General features: G+C 39.5%; 1 protein-coding gene across 1 annotated transcript in view; it reads left to right on the top strand.

Moving 5' to 3' along the window:
• Positions 1–16,437, top strand: part of ADAMTSL1 (ADAMTS like 1) — a 202,176-nt gene that overhangs the window by 40,714 nt on the left and 145,025 nt on the right. Inside the window, exon 4 of the mRNA XM_076362419.1 lies at positions 2,724–2,960. Within this exon, the coding sequence (XP_076218534.1) occupies positions 2,724–2,960 (237 nt within the window). The remainder of the gene's footprint in view (positions 1–2,723; positions 2,961–16,437) is intronic.

Consider the following 16,437-nt stretch of genomic DNA (forward strand, 5'->3'; position numbering starts at 1 on the left):
AGTAAGGCCACAGTATTCCTCTTTGCTTGTCTCTTCTCTATTTGAAAACAGAATTAAACCAGATCTTGGGTCAAGCTGTAACTGTCTTGTTCATCCTCTGTTTAAAAGCAGAACATAAAGACCACTTTTTCTCTAATTACACAGCTGTAGAGGAATAATGAATTTCCCACATATTTTTCTGGTCTTTTTACTCTGTATTGCTGTCCAAACTTTGTCCTGTATCAGCACAACAGTTTGCCCAGATCACAAAAAGGGCCTGATTGCCTCTAAATTTTTCTGGAGATTGTAAAATCAAACTGAAATACTTCCAATATTTTACTTTTTTTTTTAATCTTCTATAACATATGAATAGAAAAACTGTCTGCTGTCTAAGTCCTCCAGCAGTAAAATTCCAGTTACAAGCTTGGACTTTCAATCTCCACTTTCAAAAAGGATGAATGAGCTCTGGATTATTGCTCTTCAATACATATTTTTCTAGAGCAAGATTTAGCCCAAATCCCTTTTTTTCTGTTACACCTTAATCCATTTAACCTTTTGTAGCAGGAACACTATTCCCTTGTACTTAGACAGCAAAACTTTTGACTGGAGCTTGACCCATTACTTTTGGGCTGCATCACACTCAAATACAAAGAAAATTAACTGAAAATTTGCTCTCACGGTACAAAGCAAATTAGCTGAAGATCTGTGGCTTAAGGCTGTGGCTTGTATAGGTGTACAGTTCACTATAAGAAATGTTTGGAGTGGTGTGATCCAACATGATTCAACATTCAAACAAAATGGGCATAACCACATTGCCATTACACAGTGGATGAGAGGACAGATTGGTTATCCTGGGTTTGAGCCAAGGGTATACAAATGACAAATTTATAGCCAAGATTCTGCCAATTTGCTTCAAGAAGAGATTTGAAAGCTTAATTTTTAAGACAGGTTTTATTTTAGACCTTAATACTAAACAATGATCCTTTAATGTCATAAAGTGACATGCAGCCCCCATGCCATTTGAATTGAAAGCTGTAATAAACTGTCCTATTTAAAAGAAGCAGAAAAGTGTTAGTGAATGAAGGTGTAGAAAAAAGTCTGAGAAACAGAGGTGATTATTTAAACCTCAGAGGAGGTATTTTGCCTCAATAGTGGCAAGACTTTCCTAGCTGTGAGGATAAGAAGTCTGTGAATAAGGTTGTCATTAATGATACTTGAATTTCTACAGGATGAAGTAGTTTGAGGACAAACAGAGAATACAGTCTGGATATGAGGAAAAATTTCTTTACTGAAAGAGTGGTTAAACATTGGAACAGGCTGCCCAGGGAAGTGGTTGAGTCCCCATCCCTGGAGGTATTTAAAAGACGTGTAGATGAGGCGCTTAGGGACATGGTTTAGTGGGCATGGTGGTGTTGGGTTGATGGTTGGACTTGATGATCTTAGAGGTCTTTTCCAACCTTAACGATGCTATGATTTTATGATTCTACAGGCATCTTATAAGGATATTGTCTAGTTATGTGGTTGTGTATACATCAAAATCCTTCCCTATCAAGTCTATAATTGACATTTATGATTCTCTAAAAAAATGTTACAGTCCTCAAGCAAAGTGTATAACAAGTATTCATTTCACCTGGTATTTGACCAGGTATCATTGAGGAACAGATTCCTTACAGCAGAATGGTGGAGGACTATGGGACCTTAATAATCTGAGGCAGCCATATTGCCAACATTTGCTTTTTTGTCACAATTCTCATGATATTTAATGTTTTTCCTAAAGCTTAGCTCCTGTATTCCCGTAATTATGTGAGAAATTCAGGTTACTTCTAAAAAAACCCAATGAATCTGTAGCCTTTGTGGTTTCTTGCACAGGAAAACTTGAAATATCATTCTTCAAGGATCAAAAACTGGAACGGAAATAAAAAGAATTCATGTTTATTTTGCCTGAAGTCTCATGATTTTGAAGCTCTTGCTCTCTTGAGAACTTGACTCATGGTTTTCAGTGCTAAATGATGGCAAGAAAGTATATGTGGGTAAGAAAAGCCTCACGTTCTAATCAACAGGAAACTTTAAACAGTATGAGCGGTCTTTGCTTTTTATATCAGGTGTACTGGGATAAGAGTAGGGTTTATACATCTCACAAACCTCCTGAAGGATTAACAAAGGGACTTTTTAAAGGTCTTCCCAGTAAAATAATAGTAAGTTGCTAATTACGCGAGTTATGAAATCTTAGGGTAAAGAAGTGCAAATATGTATCACATTTTTCTGATTCTTGTTGCCCTACCAACTGATTTAAGTCACTGAGGTGAAAAAAAACTAGTGAGGAGAGCTTAAATAAACAAACAATTAAATCACGTGGTTCTTTTTTTTTCTCTTCAAACATCGAGGAGAATTTGGCTGGAAGAGAGTGGCTGTGCACACACACTTCTCCACATATGTGCACAAGTGGCAAGAGATTCAGCAAGAGCATTTCAGGCCTGTGGTTAAGACACATACAGTGCATTTCTTATGTCCCAAGCATATTTACACATGGTCTTGATGTTCTTTCAATGCTTTTGCAGAAAGAAGAAAGAAAGGTATAATTATCCTGTTGAATTATGTGTAGCTGTAGCTATTTCAATCAGTCTTCTTTGTCTAAACAGAAAAACTCTCTACATCTGGCAGCTGTGGAGCTCAGCCAGCTGCATGATACTGCGACTGGCTGTCCCAAATAGACCTGCTGACCTTTTCCTCTTTCTTTTCTGCAGGACTGCCCGCCAGAAGCAGGTGATTTTCGTGCCCAGCAGTGCTCTGCTCACAACGATGTCAAGTACCAGGGACAGTTTTATGAGTGGCTTCCCGTCTCTAACGACCCCGACAACCCATGCTCGCTGAAGTGCCAGGCCAGAGGAGCGGCTCTGGTTGTGGAGCTGGCGCCAAAGGTTCTGGATGGGACCCGGTGCTACACTGAATCCCTGGACATGTGCATCAGTGGCTTGTGCCAAGTAAGGAGAGAAGCCCTACCCTAATGCCTTTCCTCATGACTCCTCCCCTCAGACCTCTCTCACGCGCTCACTCTCTCTCCTCCTCCATACTTGCATCATTTTAATCATCTGGTTTCATTCTCTTAAGTTGGCTTCTTCTACCTTGTTTGGAAGAGGTATACAAATTCAAAGGTTATTTTCTCACTTTGTGCTCTTTCCTTGGGGTTTTTTGGAGGAATGTATTCTCAGTTTTTGAACTGTTTTGTATAGTTAGCTGCAGTAGCTGATCTCATTTGAAAGCACCATAAGAAAATAATGTTTTAGCTTTTAATTTGGATATACCAAAGTTTTCCAAGTCTATGAAATTACATTATCCTTGAGGATTATTGCTCCCTGTAAGGCACAAACCACATAGCAGTAGATGAGGAACTAAATGGAAAATCTGCCATTGATTTGGTACAGGACTAAGCAAGCTGCTACATCTCCTGGGGCCTCAGCTTCCCTGTTTGTTAAAAGTGAGATATGGAGACTTTTTAACCCTTCACTTCACATTGCATAGAGATCTATTGATCATTCAACCAATTTATTGGCATCCTAATTTGTTTTTATATTACCTTTGTGCTTTTACTTATATATTGCTACTCTGTTGAACCTATCTACATCAGACTTCAGTCGCCTGAACTACATGTAGGCTACAGGCTGGTGGAGGGGAGGACATGTGCACCATCTCTGTTAAGTACTGAACACACCTGAATCTCAGAAAAGGTTGAGTCTACATTCATGTTTCAGTGCCCAGTCTCCTTCAAATCTATGTAGACTTGATGTGTTGTTGGCTTTCTAGTGTATTTTCAGCCACTTTATGTGCCTTTGGATGCTTTCCTCCCTGTTTCCTTTCTCTCTGATTTTCTGTTCTGAGCCAGAAGCAGTCCTGCAGCAAATGAAACAGAGTAGGCAGTTATTTGGCTAATCTCATTTGTGATCTGAAAAAGGCAATCATCTAGACCTCTTGACCTCAGCCGAGTGCACAAGTTTCTCAAAATTCCAGATTGCCTAATGAGCAATGAGACAGACTAATTTCAGTCTTCTTTTGTGTTTTTTAATCTTTTAAAAACTTAACTGGAGGCACAGGAATCTGGATGGGAAAATGATTCAAACTATTCTGCATATAGTGGCCTGGAAATTAGGAGCAGTGCATTCAGGCTCTGTGTCAGGCTGATTCCTGTTTTGGTCCAAATATGAAGCGTACCTTTCCGAGAAAACCTTCCCTTAGGAACAGAGCTCATAAGCATCCACTACGAAAACAAACTCATCTGCATTCTCATGACACTTCTTACTCTTGGAAGGCTGAAGGTAGCTGCACTATTACAACTATGAAGACTGATGTTATTTCTTAACTGTGTTTGTGACTAATGTCAGTATTTTGAAAATAGACAAGTACACTAGCACTAGTATCCCTGAGGAATTTCAGTTAAGCTAACCCTTTCTTTATATACCCTAGCATGGTAGAATAATTTTTAATGCATAAACACAATGACTGTATATTTTCCATGATCTTCAGCATTCAGTTTCTTCATCAGTATTTTACTGCATCATTTTTGAGGATGCCAAAAAAAAGGTATTAAATTACAAATGCTCATGCTGCATTCCTCACATTGAATAATTTTATAGTTTTGGGTGTGTTAAATTTAAAGCAACTCAAAGTATTCTTGTCACTGTGCATCCCAGCTAGCCAGTCATATCTTTATGACAGTAGAGGCACTGCATTAGGAAGTTCATAACTAGATTTGCCCTAATTTTGTGCTTTAGGACAGCAGCTGCTTTACTATGTACCACAGCAATAGCTAACACTACCTGAGCAGTCCAGAAAGGTAAACAGTATGAAATTTGTCAGAATTAATGGTGAACCTCCTTTGAAGGCAACATTCTTCCATGGCCTCTGTAAGGGGTCTTTTAAAAGAACAGGAAACTGTAGTATTATGGAAGAACAAAGTGGAGCATTCTTGATCTGTAACATTTGTGTGAATAAGCTTTCTTCTGTAAGCATAGTGAATGCATGTAAAATTTCAGAGACAAAATATGATCTTAGAAGTTATTTCTGCATTTGCAGTAGTAGCTGCAGGCTACCACATAGCTAAAATGGTTAACACACTCTAAACGTAACAATCAAAGGTGTCAATAGTTTGTGAGAGTTCATAATGATCCTGGGGGTTCAACAACATTTTCATGAGATGTCTCTGGAACGGCGTGATTTGGGGCAGTGCAGCAGACAGCTGTAATAATACGAAGGCATGGTTTGTCACAACTGCAAAAAATGCAGTCTCCTGAGATTTGTATTCAGTCTAAGGTCCTGAAGATTAAAGAGGTGAAATTACGTTTGTTAACAGGTTCTTTGCAAGAAGTGTTTACACTGTCTCAGGGATGAAAGGGTGTATTTTCTGGACTGCTCAGAGTAAAACTACTGAAAGCAACTTTAAGTTTGCCATCCTCGTGGGCTTGCATTGATCCAAGTATTATCTGACTGGGTCTTTATTACACAGAAGTATATGGACTTTCATAGTATGTTCTGATTACACCCCTAGGTATGATTTTTTTTACACTGTAGTTGGCAACCAAGAAGGAATTGAATGTCATTCAAGTAGAACATTTTATAAAACATATAAACATGCCTATCCAATTACAGTCTGTGCAAGAATCCTGAATTAGTAAAAGTGACGTTAAGATCAGTGTATGCTTACGTAGACATAGTGCATTTTTCCCAGTGGATCAAACAATTGTGTCAGCTCTCTGAACTAACAAAAGGGATATTTCTTAGCATGCGAGATTTGGGCCAGCCCGCAGCCTGTTCTGTGCTCACAAGCTGTTCCTGAGGTTATTAATGGCAGAAAAGAAGAGTTAGTTGTATTGCCTTCTGTGTGCCTCAGTACTCTTTCCTGATTAAAAGGTGCTGGTTTTCACTCTCTTTGGCAAATACGCATTTGTTCACAAGATGCAACATTTGGAAATTACAAGATCCGTCTCTCATATTTATCCCTTCATTTTCCATGTTGTTTGGGGGTTTAGAATTGCCAGTAGCTTAGTGACGTATTTATGAGTCTTTGTTTAATTACTAGTTATTGAGCTGAAGTCTTTGTTTTATGTGCTGGCCACCTACCAGTTAAACTTAAAGTCAGAAGAGACTGTCAGGACAAGCAAAGCCACCTTTGTGTGTAGAACAAGCTGTATCCCTGAATCTTTGATTCAATGAAGAGTATGGTTAGAGATTCTTAAAAAGTTGTCTAAATTAATTCTATGTACAGAGGTAAGGTATGAGAGAGGTTATGCAGTTGCTGATTCAGACACACTTCATGGCATAGGGCAGTACACGACTGTGCCAGTTCAGGAATCATGCAAGCTGTGTGTGTCTTGCCTCTCCCCATATTACATAAACATAAATGTATTTATCTTCCATGAAGAGATGGGCTATATCTTGCCATTGTTCTTTGTGTAAAACATCTAAGAAATTAATGGGAATTAATTTCTGAGCATTGTTTTTTTCTTTCTGGAGTTTTAAGTCCATGGGTGACAGAGATTGAGCACACCATTTTTCAAATGAAAAACTCTTTTTGTAATGCCTTTTATTTCTTCCTAATTGTCTTGTTCCTCCTGACCATTTTAAACTCCTTTCTATATGGATATCTGTGTTATTTGGGTCCCTTTTTCTTTCTCCTTTTTTAAAGAAATACAGATTACTTCTCAGATGTAGTCTTTGGATCTCATTTTGAATTTACTTCAGGATACAGTATGCCCCATTGGTATAATGCAACTAGCTTGAACCACCATACTGAAGTCAATAGAATGGTCTTTAAGAAAAATAGGGCTTCAATGTTCCACATTAGGAAATGTCTATATGGATAGAATTAATGGGGATCCAGAGCAGAACACATTTTAAAACTTCCAATTTCTAGTTTAATTTTCCCTGTTTTTAAAATAAATTCCTGTACTTTAAATCCATTATTGGATTTTTAAGGGTATAAGCAATTTCTGCATATGGCAGTTGGAGTTACAAAGTTGGAGTTACTGGTCTCACTTTGCCAGTGATCCTTGGTTGCACCTCTGAAACTCAGAGAAATTGTCTATACTTTGTGGAAGCAGCATTTCAAACTCACTAATGTTCACACTGAAAACAAGAGTTTCCTGTTCACCTTCACATTCAGTTGGGACAAGACCTTTAAAAAACTTCTGTCTCCTTTATTAGCAGTAAATATTAATTGTTTACAGTATTGCATGTTGACTATCTTAATGATGCATTTCTATGTCACAAAAATTGACACTTCTATTTCTTTTAAAATATCTCATATTTTGCTTTTATTTGAAATCAAGGTTGTCCTTTCTCATCACACTTTACATCATCATGGCAACAAAAAGATGGAACCACTGCACTGAGCATGTGTGTTAGAACACTGATTCCTCCACACTGCTTCATGCAGCTCACACCTACTGTTTAATCTCTCTGAAAAGGAAACAACCTGGCTCTTTTCTGGATTTTTCTTTCATTCTTCCCCCCTTTCCTCCTTCCTTCTTTTCCTTTTTTCCTTCCTTTCCTTCCTTCCTTCCTTCCTTCCTTCCTTCCTTCCTTCCTTCCTTCCTTCCTTCCTTCCTTCCTTCCTTCCTTCCTTCCTTCCTTCCTTCCTTCCTTCCTTCCTTCCTTCCTTCCTTCCTTCCTTCCTTCCTTCCTTCCTTCCTTCCTTCCTTCCTTCCTTCCTTCCTTCCTTCCTTCCTTCCTCCTTTCTTCCTTCCTCCTTTCTTCCTTTCCTTCTCTCCTTTTTTCCTATCCTTCTTGCTCTATTCCTTTCTCTTTTTCTTTCCCTCTTTCTTCTTAGTTAGCTTGAAGGAGCTGAAGCTTTTGTACCTGTCCTATCTCTCTTCTCCATTTTTTGCAGGTTTGAAAGGTGTTGGGTTTCCCTTTTTTTTGTTGTGTGAGAAGGCTGCACAAGCAGAAGGAAGTGGCTGGCTCTTCAGAAAGAATGAAAATTGCTGTCACGTGTTGACAGCAACTAAACTGAGTAGCGGTATATTTTCCCTGCCTCTAATTTCTTTCCATTCTAATAAACTCTGCTAGCAAGTTTAAAATAAGGTGGATGTCTTCAGGCAAAGATGTGATAGTTAAATTGAATGCCTTTGCTTCTAGCAAGGATTTGGTCTAAATTCTGGAGCATCCATTTCTCAATCATCTGAGGATTCAGATAGACAGGCAGCTGCCACGACCCTCTGTTTTCCAAGGGGCTCCTGCTCCAGAGGGGTTATTCCAGACCACAGGACCATCAGTGGATTGTTGGAAATTCACTTGAAGAAAATTTGTCATATTTCATTCATTTCATTACACAACATTCTGATGAAGAACAGCCTTATTCGGTGCTCACCAAAATAACACTGTAATTTGATAAATGCATGGACTTCTCCATTTCTGTGATTGCCAATTCATCTGTTTTGTTCTCTGTGACCACACATTTTTTATCCTCTCTCACCGGATGACTTCACTTGGTTGTGGACTGTGACCTTTCCTGACATGTCCCCGTCACTGCCTGCCATATCTCTAACTGGGTGTTCTCCCTTGCTTGTTCACTCAAGCAGCCGCCTGTTAGTGCAGCTCGCTCTTCCCTCACACTTCCGTGCTTTGCGTTCTAGACAAATGCCAGCCCAGCTGCAAGCGCTGCATAAAGGAGCATGGCCCCTCATGCTCTGAAAGGCCTGTGCCCCAAACACCAATAATCCATGAAACCTACTGGGACTTTTACTAATGAAAACAAAATCTCCTTCCTGATATCCAGTTTCCCTGACACAATCAAAAAATCTTGGATTTCTCTCTCTGTTTCTGCTGAAGGGGAAATATTCCAGTTTCATTTTTGGCTGTTTCTATTTTCCTTATCCCTTTCACTTGTTCTTCCTGTTATCATAGTCTTCATACTTCGTTCTCTCTCAATTTAATTTTTGTCTTCTGCTTGTGTGATTTCCACAAATGTTCCTTTTGTTAACTCTGGCAACGAAGAACAAGAAAATCAGTCTTTGCTTTCTCAGATGGATGATCAAGGATTATCCAAGGCTTCTTCTATCCCTAGTACTAACAGCAGAATCTGCAGGTTGCTGTATAGCACCAGATTAGGGTGGGGTTTTTTAATAACTATTATGGTTTTTTATTAAATATGTGGCCAGACAGTAAGATGCTGCGCAGTGTTTCCAAAAAGCAGGTCCCATCAGTATCATAGCCAAATCCTCACCTGATGTAAATGAGTATTGCTTCCCTGAAGTCACATTCATGGATGAGATGCTTGCAGTCTGGGCAGTCTCTTTTACTTACACATGTGGAATGGCCCTCCTCTTCTGCTATTCTTTCCTCCTCCACAGCCCAGGGATCCCAGCTTCACAGGAACCAGGCAAGTGAAAATACAGCCATTTCCCTGTCCACATAGAATCGCTGCCTCCTCTCCATTCTCGCAGGCATTTACTCTTTTCATATACTTTTCTTTTTTTCTTTTTGGCCTGCAATACAAGACACAGCGAAGTGTGTAGTTTGGGGTCTTGCTTTAAACGTTTCAGCCACAGCACAGGACAACAGGAGTCCTTCTCTGTGACAAATCATGACAGCCTCTACAAAGCTTATGACATTTTCATATTGAAAGGTTAGACATTGAAAATGTCTATAGCCAGAACACTCCCTTTTAGCTAAGTGCTGAAAGGGTGCAACTATGTAAGGTCTCCCATCAAAGGCAAAAAGTGTAGCCACTGCCTCTGAGAGACAGTGTAAATTTTATTGAAAAAACCTGAAAAAAAGAATGATCCTACAATTAATGGCAACATTTAGTTGAATGGTCAAAGTGAGTCAAAAATTAGTCAAAAATGAGTCAAAAACAGTCTTCCTAGCCCAAGAAATTGATGAGATGTGTGTCTGGGATGTGTTAAATACTGACTGGTTTCTTATACATGCAGGTGTATAAGACCTATTGACTCCTTTAAATTTCTTTGAAGACTCAAGATAAAAGAGGCCTACTTTTGCTTTCTGTTATTTCAGCATAAACCTGGAATAATTTTACAGCAGTCTTAGACTGTCCTGCTGTTGAAAAAACAGCTCTGATCCTAATTGTATGAATATTATTATTATATCATCATCGTCATCATCATCATCGTCACCACTACTATTGTTGTTGTTGCTGTTGTTTTTATGCAAGACCATGAAATTATTTCATATATATGGTGCAATAACAAAATGAATCATATTATAGATCTAATAATAGCAAGATTAGAGCCAATGATGAAAAAGCTGGTCATTTCTAAGAAGGCCTTTAAGTAAGTTTGTTACTACAAAAAGGTTGTCCAGGATTGGAAAAAGCACTTTTGTTTCTTCTCCCAAAACTGCCCATCTTTCTCCATTACATTCTTGCAATTTTACAGGTTGTTAGTTAGAGCAAGCTGCATCCCAGAAATGCTTATCTTAATGTCTACTATTTATGATAGTATTAAATTGTTCTTTACAGATCTACTACCAAATACTACTAGAGGTACTTCTTAACTTTCCTGATTTATTGATTCCTAAGATGTTTTCCTGCTGAGCTGCGTAGTGAATTCAAGTAAGCTGACAACAGCTAGTTTCCTTAGCTACCTTTCAGACAGTGAAAAGTACCTGTAACAAAAGTGGTCAGTCTATGGACCCCAGTATGATATGGACACAGGCTAAAAACCACTGATTTTAAAAAACATTACAAAAGATGTTTTAATAAAGTGCAATGGCTTGCTATGGCTTGTTTATTTTTGAAGTCAGTATTGCAATAGAATTGTAGCCAACAAAACTCAGTTGAATTTCCAAAGCTATTGTTCATCTCAAACTGAGGCAGTGAATACACTGGGTTAAGAATATTTTGCCAGAAGTGTATTGAAGATAGTTTCATACAGCTTCTTCACAAATAAAACATACTTGTTTCAAATATTAACATTAAGTACTGTTACTTACTATTTTGATGTTACTTATTTGCTGTTATAAATCTGTGATAGGCAAAGAAATTGATTGTGAATTGTGATTCACCAATTCTAAAAATATTTTTAATGTAAGGGAAAAACTACCTTCTGGATAGTCATATGCTGCTTTGTTAGGTAGGGTTTGGAGATTTAGTAGGTGAAATAATAACATATAAATACAAAAATGTGATAAATGGGAACATCTGTCATTATACAGGGGTTTGAAACTTACACATCTGATCTTTTCCCATATCCTACTTTGCAGACTTTTTTGTAGACTTTTTGGCAGTGAAGATACATTTTGTTGAATAGTTTTTCCCACTGTATAGTTACCAAATTATTATGTTCTATATATTCACATGCTTAAATGGCTATATATATATATATACGTGTGTGTGCTTCTGATTTTTTTCATCAGAGACAGAGGCTGCACTGGCTGGTGTATAATGTCAGAAGTGTGGAAAAATCTACTCTCCTTTAAGTAGATGACTGTGCCATATTGCCTGTCTATCACAATTTCAGGATGGACGGTTTCTCTTTCTCCCTTCCACCTACAAAGTGTTGTTGCATGGATCCTTTCCTGTTTCCAGTTCAGCCCAAAATACAGAGCTAATCAGGGTAACAGTGTCACTTAACACTGTGTTCGCTGACTTTGGTGTGTGGATATTGTATTCACTGGCACAGTAAATCTGCTTGATACAGGTAAAATATGGATTTTAAAGAACATAGATTAGGTGGTCACCTCAGCAGGCTCTTGAAGGCTCACGAAACTGCCTCAGGCCCCAACTGCCCCTGTGGGATGTGCCTGGGGCTCTGCTGCAGAAATTGGCACCTGGGCCCGTGGCCGTTCCTAGTCATTCCTTAGCTTGGGACCTGATTTCTTTGCATGCCCTCCTCAGACCCTTCAAGTCAACTCCATTTTTAAGGAAGGAGAAGGCCAGCACTCTTTCCCACCCTCTCTGAAGCCCTGGAGGAAAATGGCCTGCATTTTTCCACCGTGCAACACTCATTGCTCTAATATTAGAGACTATTCTCATCCATGCTTGCTACTGGTAACACTGGGGATCATGTGCTTATTTTGACAAGAACCCATTTTTCTGCACTTTAATTTGGCATATTATCTAACCATGAAAACTCTGAGACAATAATTTCCAGAAAGAGAGTTTTACCTGTATTGCTGTTTTGCATTCGTACATGAGGACTGAAAGTGCCTGTCATTTGCCCATTTGATGGCAAAGTAGAGAAATGAATGGCCTTTGTTCCGTTAATTCTCTACAAACAGGCATCATTTGTGTTTCTACCAGGGTGTATTAATTTTTAGAGGCATTCGGTCTCCCATGACAGCTTCCAGTAATGATCTTTTTCTTCTGCCAACCCTATGACAGAAGTCAGGTTAAAACAAAGGAAAGCACTGGGAAGAAAAGAGTCTAGGTATTTACATGTTGCTGGGATTTCAGTCTCCTGTAGTTCAGCTATTTCTGGCTCCTGTTTGTAGCTCTTTTTTTTCTTTTCTGAGCTATAAAACACCAGAAGAAAAATGCAAAAGGTGTAATAATAACGGTATTATTTAGGCAAGAGGGTAGGTTTTTTTTCGTCAGACATGTAGAAGGCATTGTAACAGGATCAGTTCTAAGCTGTCTTTCAATTCAGCCCATCCTTTTGGCATGATGGCTTTTCAGTTTCTGATGTCTGCACCAAGCTCCTGGTCCTAAATGCTCAAAATTAATCCATCTTTTTTTAGACTGTATTGAAACCTACATGCCTTTTGGGGAGATCACATTTCAGAAAGTACTGAATTCTTGATTTCTGATGGTCAGGTGCTTTTGAACTGTGTCAGGCTGAACAGATGAACTGCTGTTTGAACTTTTTGTCTAATACTCTCCATCCTCATCTACCTCATGTTCTGTGGATAACAAATCTTAATTTTGTTTTCTTGTTGATGAGTATCATTGTTCTGAGATGAGAGAAGTAGCTTTTCCCCCAGCATGACATCTTTCCAGCACACAGAAAGGAGTGGGGTGGAGAACCTCATGACTCATAAGTGTAACAGCCAAATGCTTAAATTGCTATCATTATGCCAGGTAACAACATTTTTGTGGCAGAGAGTGGCAAGGAAATGGGGATATGTTTATTGTGTGAAAGAATCTGCATTTGCATTATTAGAACTTCACTCCCCTGCCGTGAGTTATCAGTTTTCCACTTCATGATCCAACAGAGATTGGCACCACTGCAGAGATATTTTGTTCTAGTCTTTCAGCAGAAACAATACTTGCTGTTACTCCCAAGTAGACAAACTGTCTACTCTGGGTATGGCTGACCAGCAGCACACGGAGCACCTCCCTTTGCTGGGGGTGAAGCACGCTGTAATTTGGGGGCTTAGCAAAAAGAAGAAGTTCAAAAGAACAGTTTGGAGACTCCTAAGAGTTCTGTTACAGTTACCAGGAAGTCATCTGTGTCCATGTATTTCCTTAGCACACCCGAAAATCTGAGGTGTGTGGAGTAGCACAGAGGATTTAGTGCTGTATGGAGATGGCAAGATGTCCATGCTGGCTGGGTAGTTTTGAGAGTGCCCACCAAACTAGATGTGTGGTTCTCACTGAAGACCGTGGCAAGGCTTCTAGTTACTGTGAAGATTCAGGACAGGGGGGCTGGAGGCATTTTAGCTAGTTTCCAAGTGTCTTCTCATTAGAGCCTGCATGCACTCCTTTTAACACTGAGCAGCAGGTTGGAATACCATATAGACTAAGCAATTTCAGCAGTGGCTTGGGGACATGCAGTCTCTCTCAAGTATTTGAACTGTGCGTGAAGTCTGTTCCTTGATAACACAGATTATGTGACTGCCTGAAGCACCAGAAATTCTATGCTGGCACTGTTTGTAGCAAGGCACTGCAGCTGGATCCCCATTGATCCAGCCGACAGAGGACCAGCTCCTGTCAACAAAAGAAGCCTGTCTGAGAGAAGGAAGCTTGTACGCCCAACAGAAGAGAGGTCTGAGTGGCAGTAGCAAGTATGTTGTGAAGTCACCAGGGCTGACAAAGGATCACAGTCAAATGTATTGTGTCACAAGTGCTAGTTAAATGCTTTTACAGTTTAGTGCTTCATAGACTAGGAGAAGAGAGTATGTCCAGAGGGCAGACCTGGTTGAATTTACTTTTGGTTTCTCAGGCACGTTGTTATGATGAAGCTGAAGGACAGCTGCCTTGATGAGTTTTGACTTATAATAGCCTTTGCAATCACCTTCTGTTGTAGTATTTTCTTCTTCTATAAAACCTGGCAAATCTTTCCTCTGGAAATGCTAAATAAGCTATCTATCCAGACAGTATGTGTGATTCTTCTGGAGAAAATCAAACATTTCAATAACAACCTGCTATAGAGCACTGACTAAAAAAAAGTTAGGGTTTTTTGTTCTCCTCCATCATTAAGAGCACAAGCATGAAAGAATAAAGCAGAAACTCATTCTTACTCTGGCAGAATATGGACATGTGAACCCAAATCCAGCCAAAAACAAAGAAAAGTTTGAATGAAATGGATAAGTGAATGCGAATAATCACAAAAGCCTCTTTTCTTCCTCTTGTCATCTGTTTATAAACTCTTGAAACTTAATTCTGTTTAAGTGTTGCTCCTTACAGAACAGCAGCCTCTGGATTTCTGTATCGTCAGAGAATGAACTAGATATGGCTTTCTTTCCACATCTGTGGGCTCTCCTATGTTGGCCCACACAATGAATTGGTTGGTTATGTATGACTGAACCTGAAAAATTCAATCTTTTTTTATGTAGGAAGATTCCTTCTAATGAAATTTGTGTATAAGGTTAGGAGTTGCCTTTTTCCCACATCCAAGATTTTAACGCCTCTATAAATCCTCATTTAGAAGTTGTAGCTTTTAAATTGATTTAATTGCTTCTTTTAAAATCAAGAGTGGTTTCAGAATGAGGTTACATTTATTCTTTTCCCTGAGGGAAACCTGAGAAATAGGAATTTCTCTTGAGTTCCTTCTGCTGCTGGGTGTTTGCTCTTTGCTTCTAGAGCTTTGGCTGAACCACTGATTCTCAATGTATTGTGTCTGCTGTGCTGCTCAGGTGAGGCTCCATGAGGGTCTTGGTCTGGGTTTAAAAATAGTAATAGCAGAGAACCCTGGCTAGCTGGGAATGCTAGGCTGATAGGGTAGATACCAAGCAGGATCTGCAAATCGGTTTCAGTGGATCAGTGGTAGATAAGGCAACAAACAATAACAAATCACTGAGCTGGCCAGCCACATGCTTAGTATGTTGGAAGGTGGATCTCAGTCACTCCAGTGGTTATACTTAACAATTTGGCTACTGATCAGTGACTGAAGTTTGTTTACACTGCCTGAACGGTTGCAAGTTTTGTTTGGCTCAAGTGCCAAGCAAGTACATTGATTGCACGTGTCACTGGGGCTACTGTTACCAGCACAGTTGCAAACTGCCTTGCCATTGTGAAAATCATCTTACGGTCTTCAATTATAGTTGCTGATTGTGCTGTGCTTGCACCTAAATTCCTTGGGACATAGGAGCATCCTACCTGGTGCTTGGTGCTGCACAAGATTGCCTGGCACAGGATAATGTTGGCAGGCTGTGCCAGAAAAATGCTGAGGCTGCAAACTGTCATCGTAAGATGTCAGTGAACTGAAGGCCAGATATCACTTCAGCAGGGGTTGCGAGACCCTGTATCACAGACACCGGTCCAGTTCCAGTTTGCTGTACAGCCTGGAGTTTGTTCTCTCCACAATAATTTAAAGAGTACAACAGCTCTTCATCCTGATTGTAAAACAAGATTTTGGACCCAGTTGAAAGAGTGGCTCTGATCCAAAACTTTCTTCAGCTGAGCAGTGGCAATCAACACAAGTCCCAGTTTGAGCCCCACATTAGTATCCATGTGAAGGGCAACTTTGTTTTTCTCGGATTCTCAGAACTTCCTGTGTTTGAACTGCAGACAGGCCCTTTGAAAAACAGAGAGATTTATTTATAATTGGCTAGATTTGCAAGCTTGCTTTATTACATTATTTCCTGCCCAGAGTTTCTTAATACTTAATAGAAATTATTATGAAAACTTCTTACTTCAGGGCATTTCCAGGCTAGCAGGGCTGAAGCAGAACCTATCATTGCTGGTCCAGTTTTATTTCTGGAAAAATCTGCTAAACTGAGCCAGAGTTCATGTCCAGAAGGGGAACACATACACACATAACATTTGTGCACGCACTCAGTGAGTTAGTTCCAACTCCTGTTGTGGGACTTTCAGCCTGATGCCTTTAAACTGTACATGAGCAGTTGCTCTGCTAACTTGATGACCATCTTTTTTCTTGCAGTGTCCTGTAAAAATTGTTTTGCGTATGTATCTCAGAATCAGGAATATCCTTATTTTTCTGTTTTGCCAACTCACTGGCTGCCAGTGTAGTAAAAGTGGGAGTGCGGGGAAAAATCAAACTCAGCATGAAGTATGGGACTTCAGCCTAAAACGTAATATGGAATCTTTACCTCTGAGCAGAACTGTGG

This window comes from Aptenodytes patagonicus, chromosome Z (genome assembly GCF_965638725.1).
Source record: "Aptenodytes patagonicus chromosome Z, bAptPat1.pri.cur, whole genome shotgun sequence".
NCBI classification, from domain to species: Eukaryota; Metazoa; Chordata; class Aves; order Sphenisciformes; family Spheniscidae; genus Aptenodytes; species Aptenodytes patagonicus.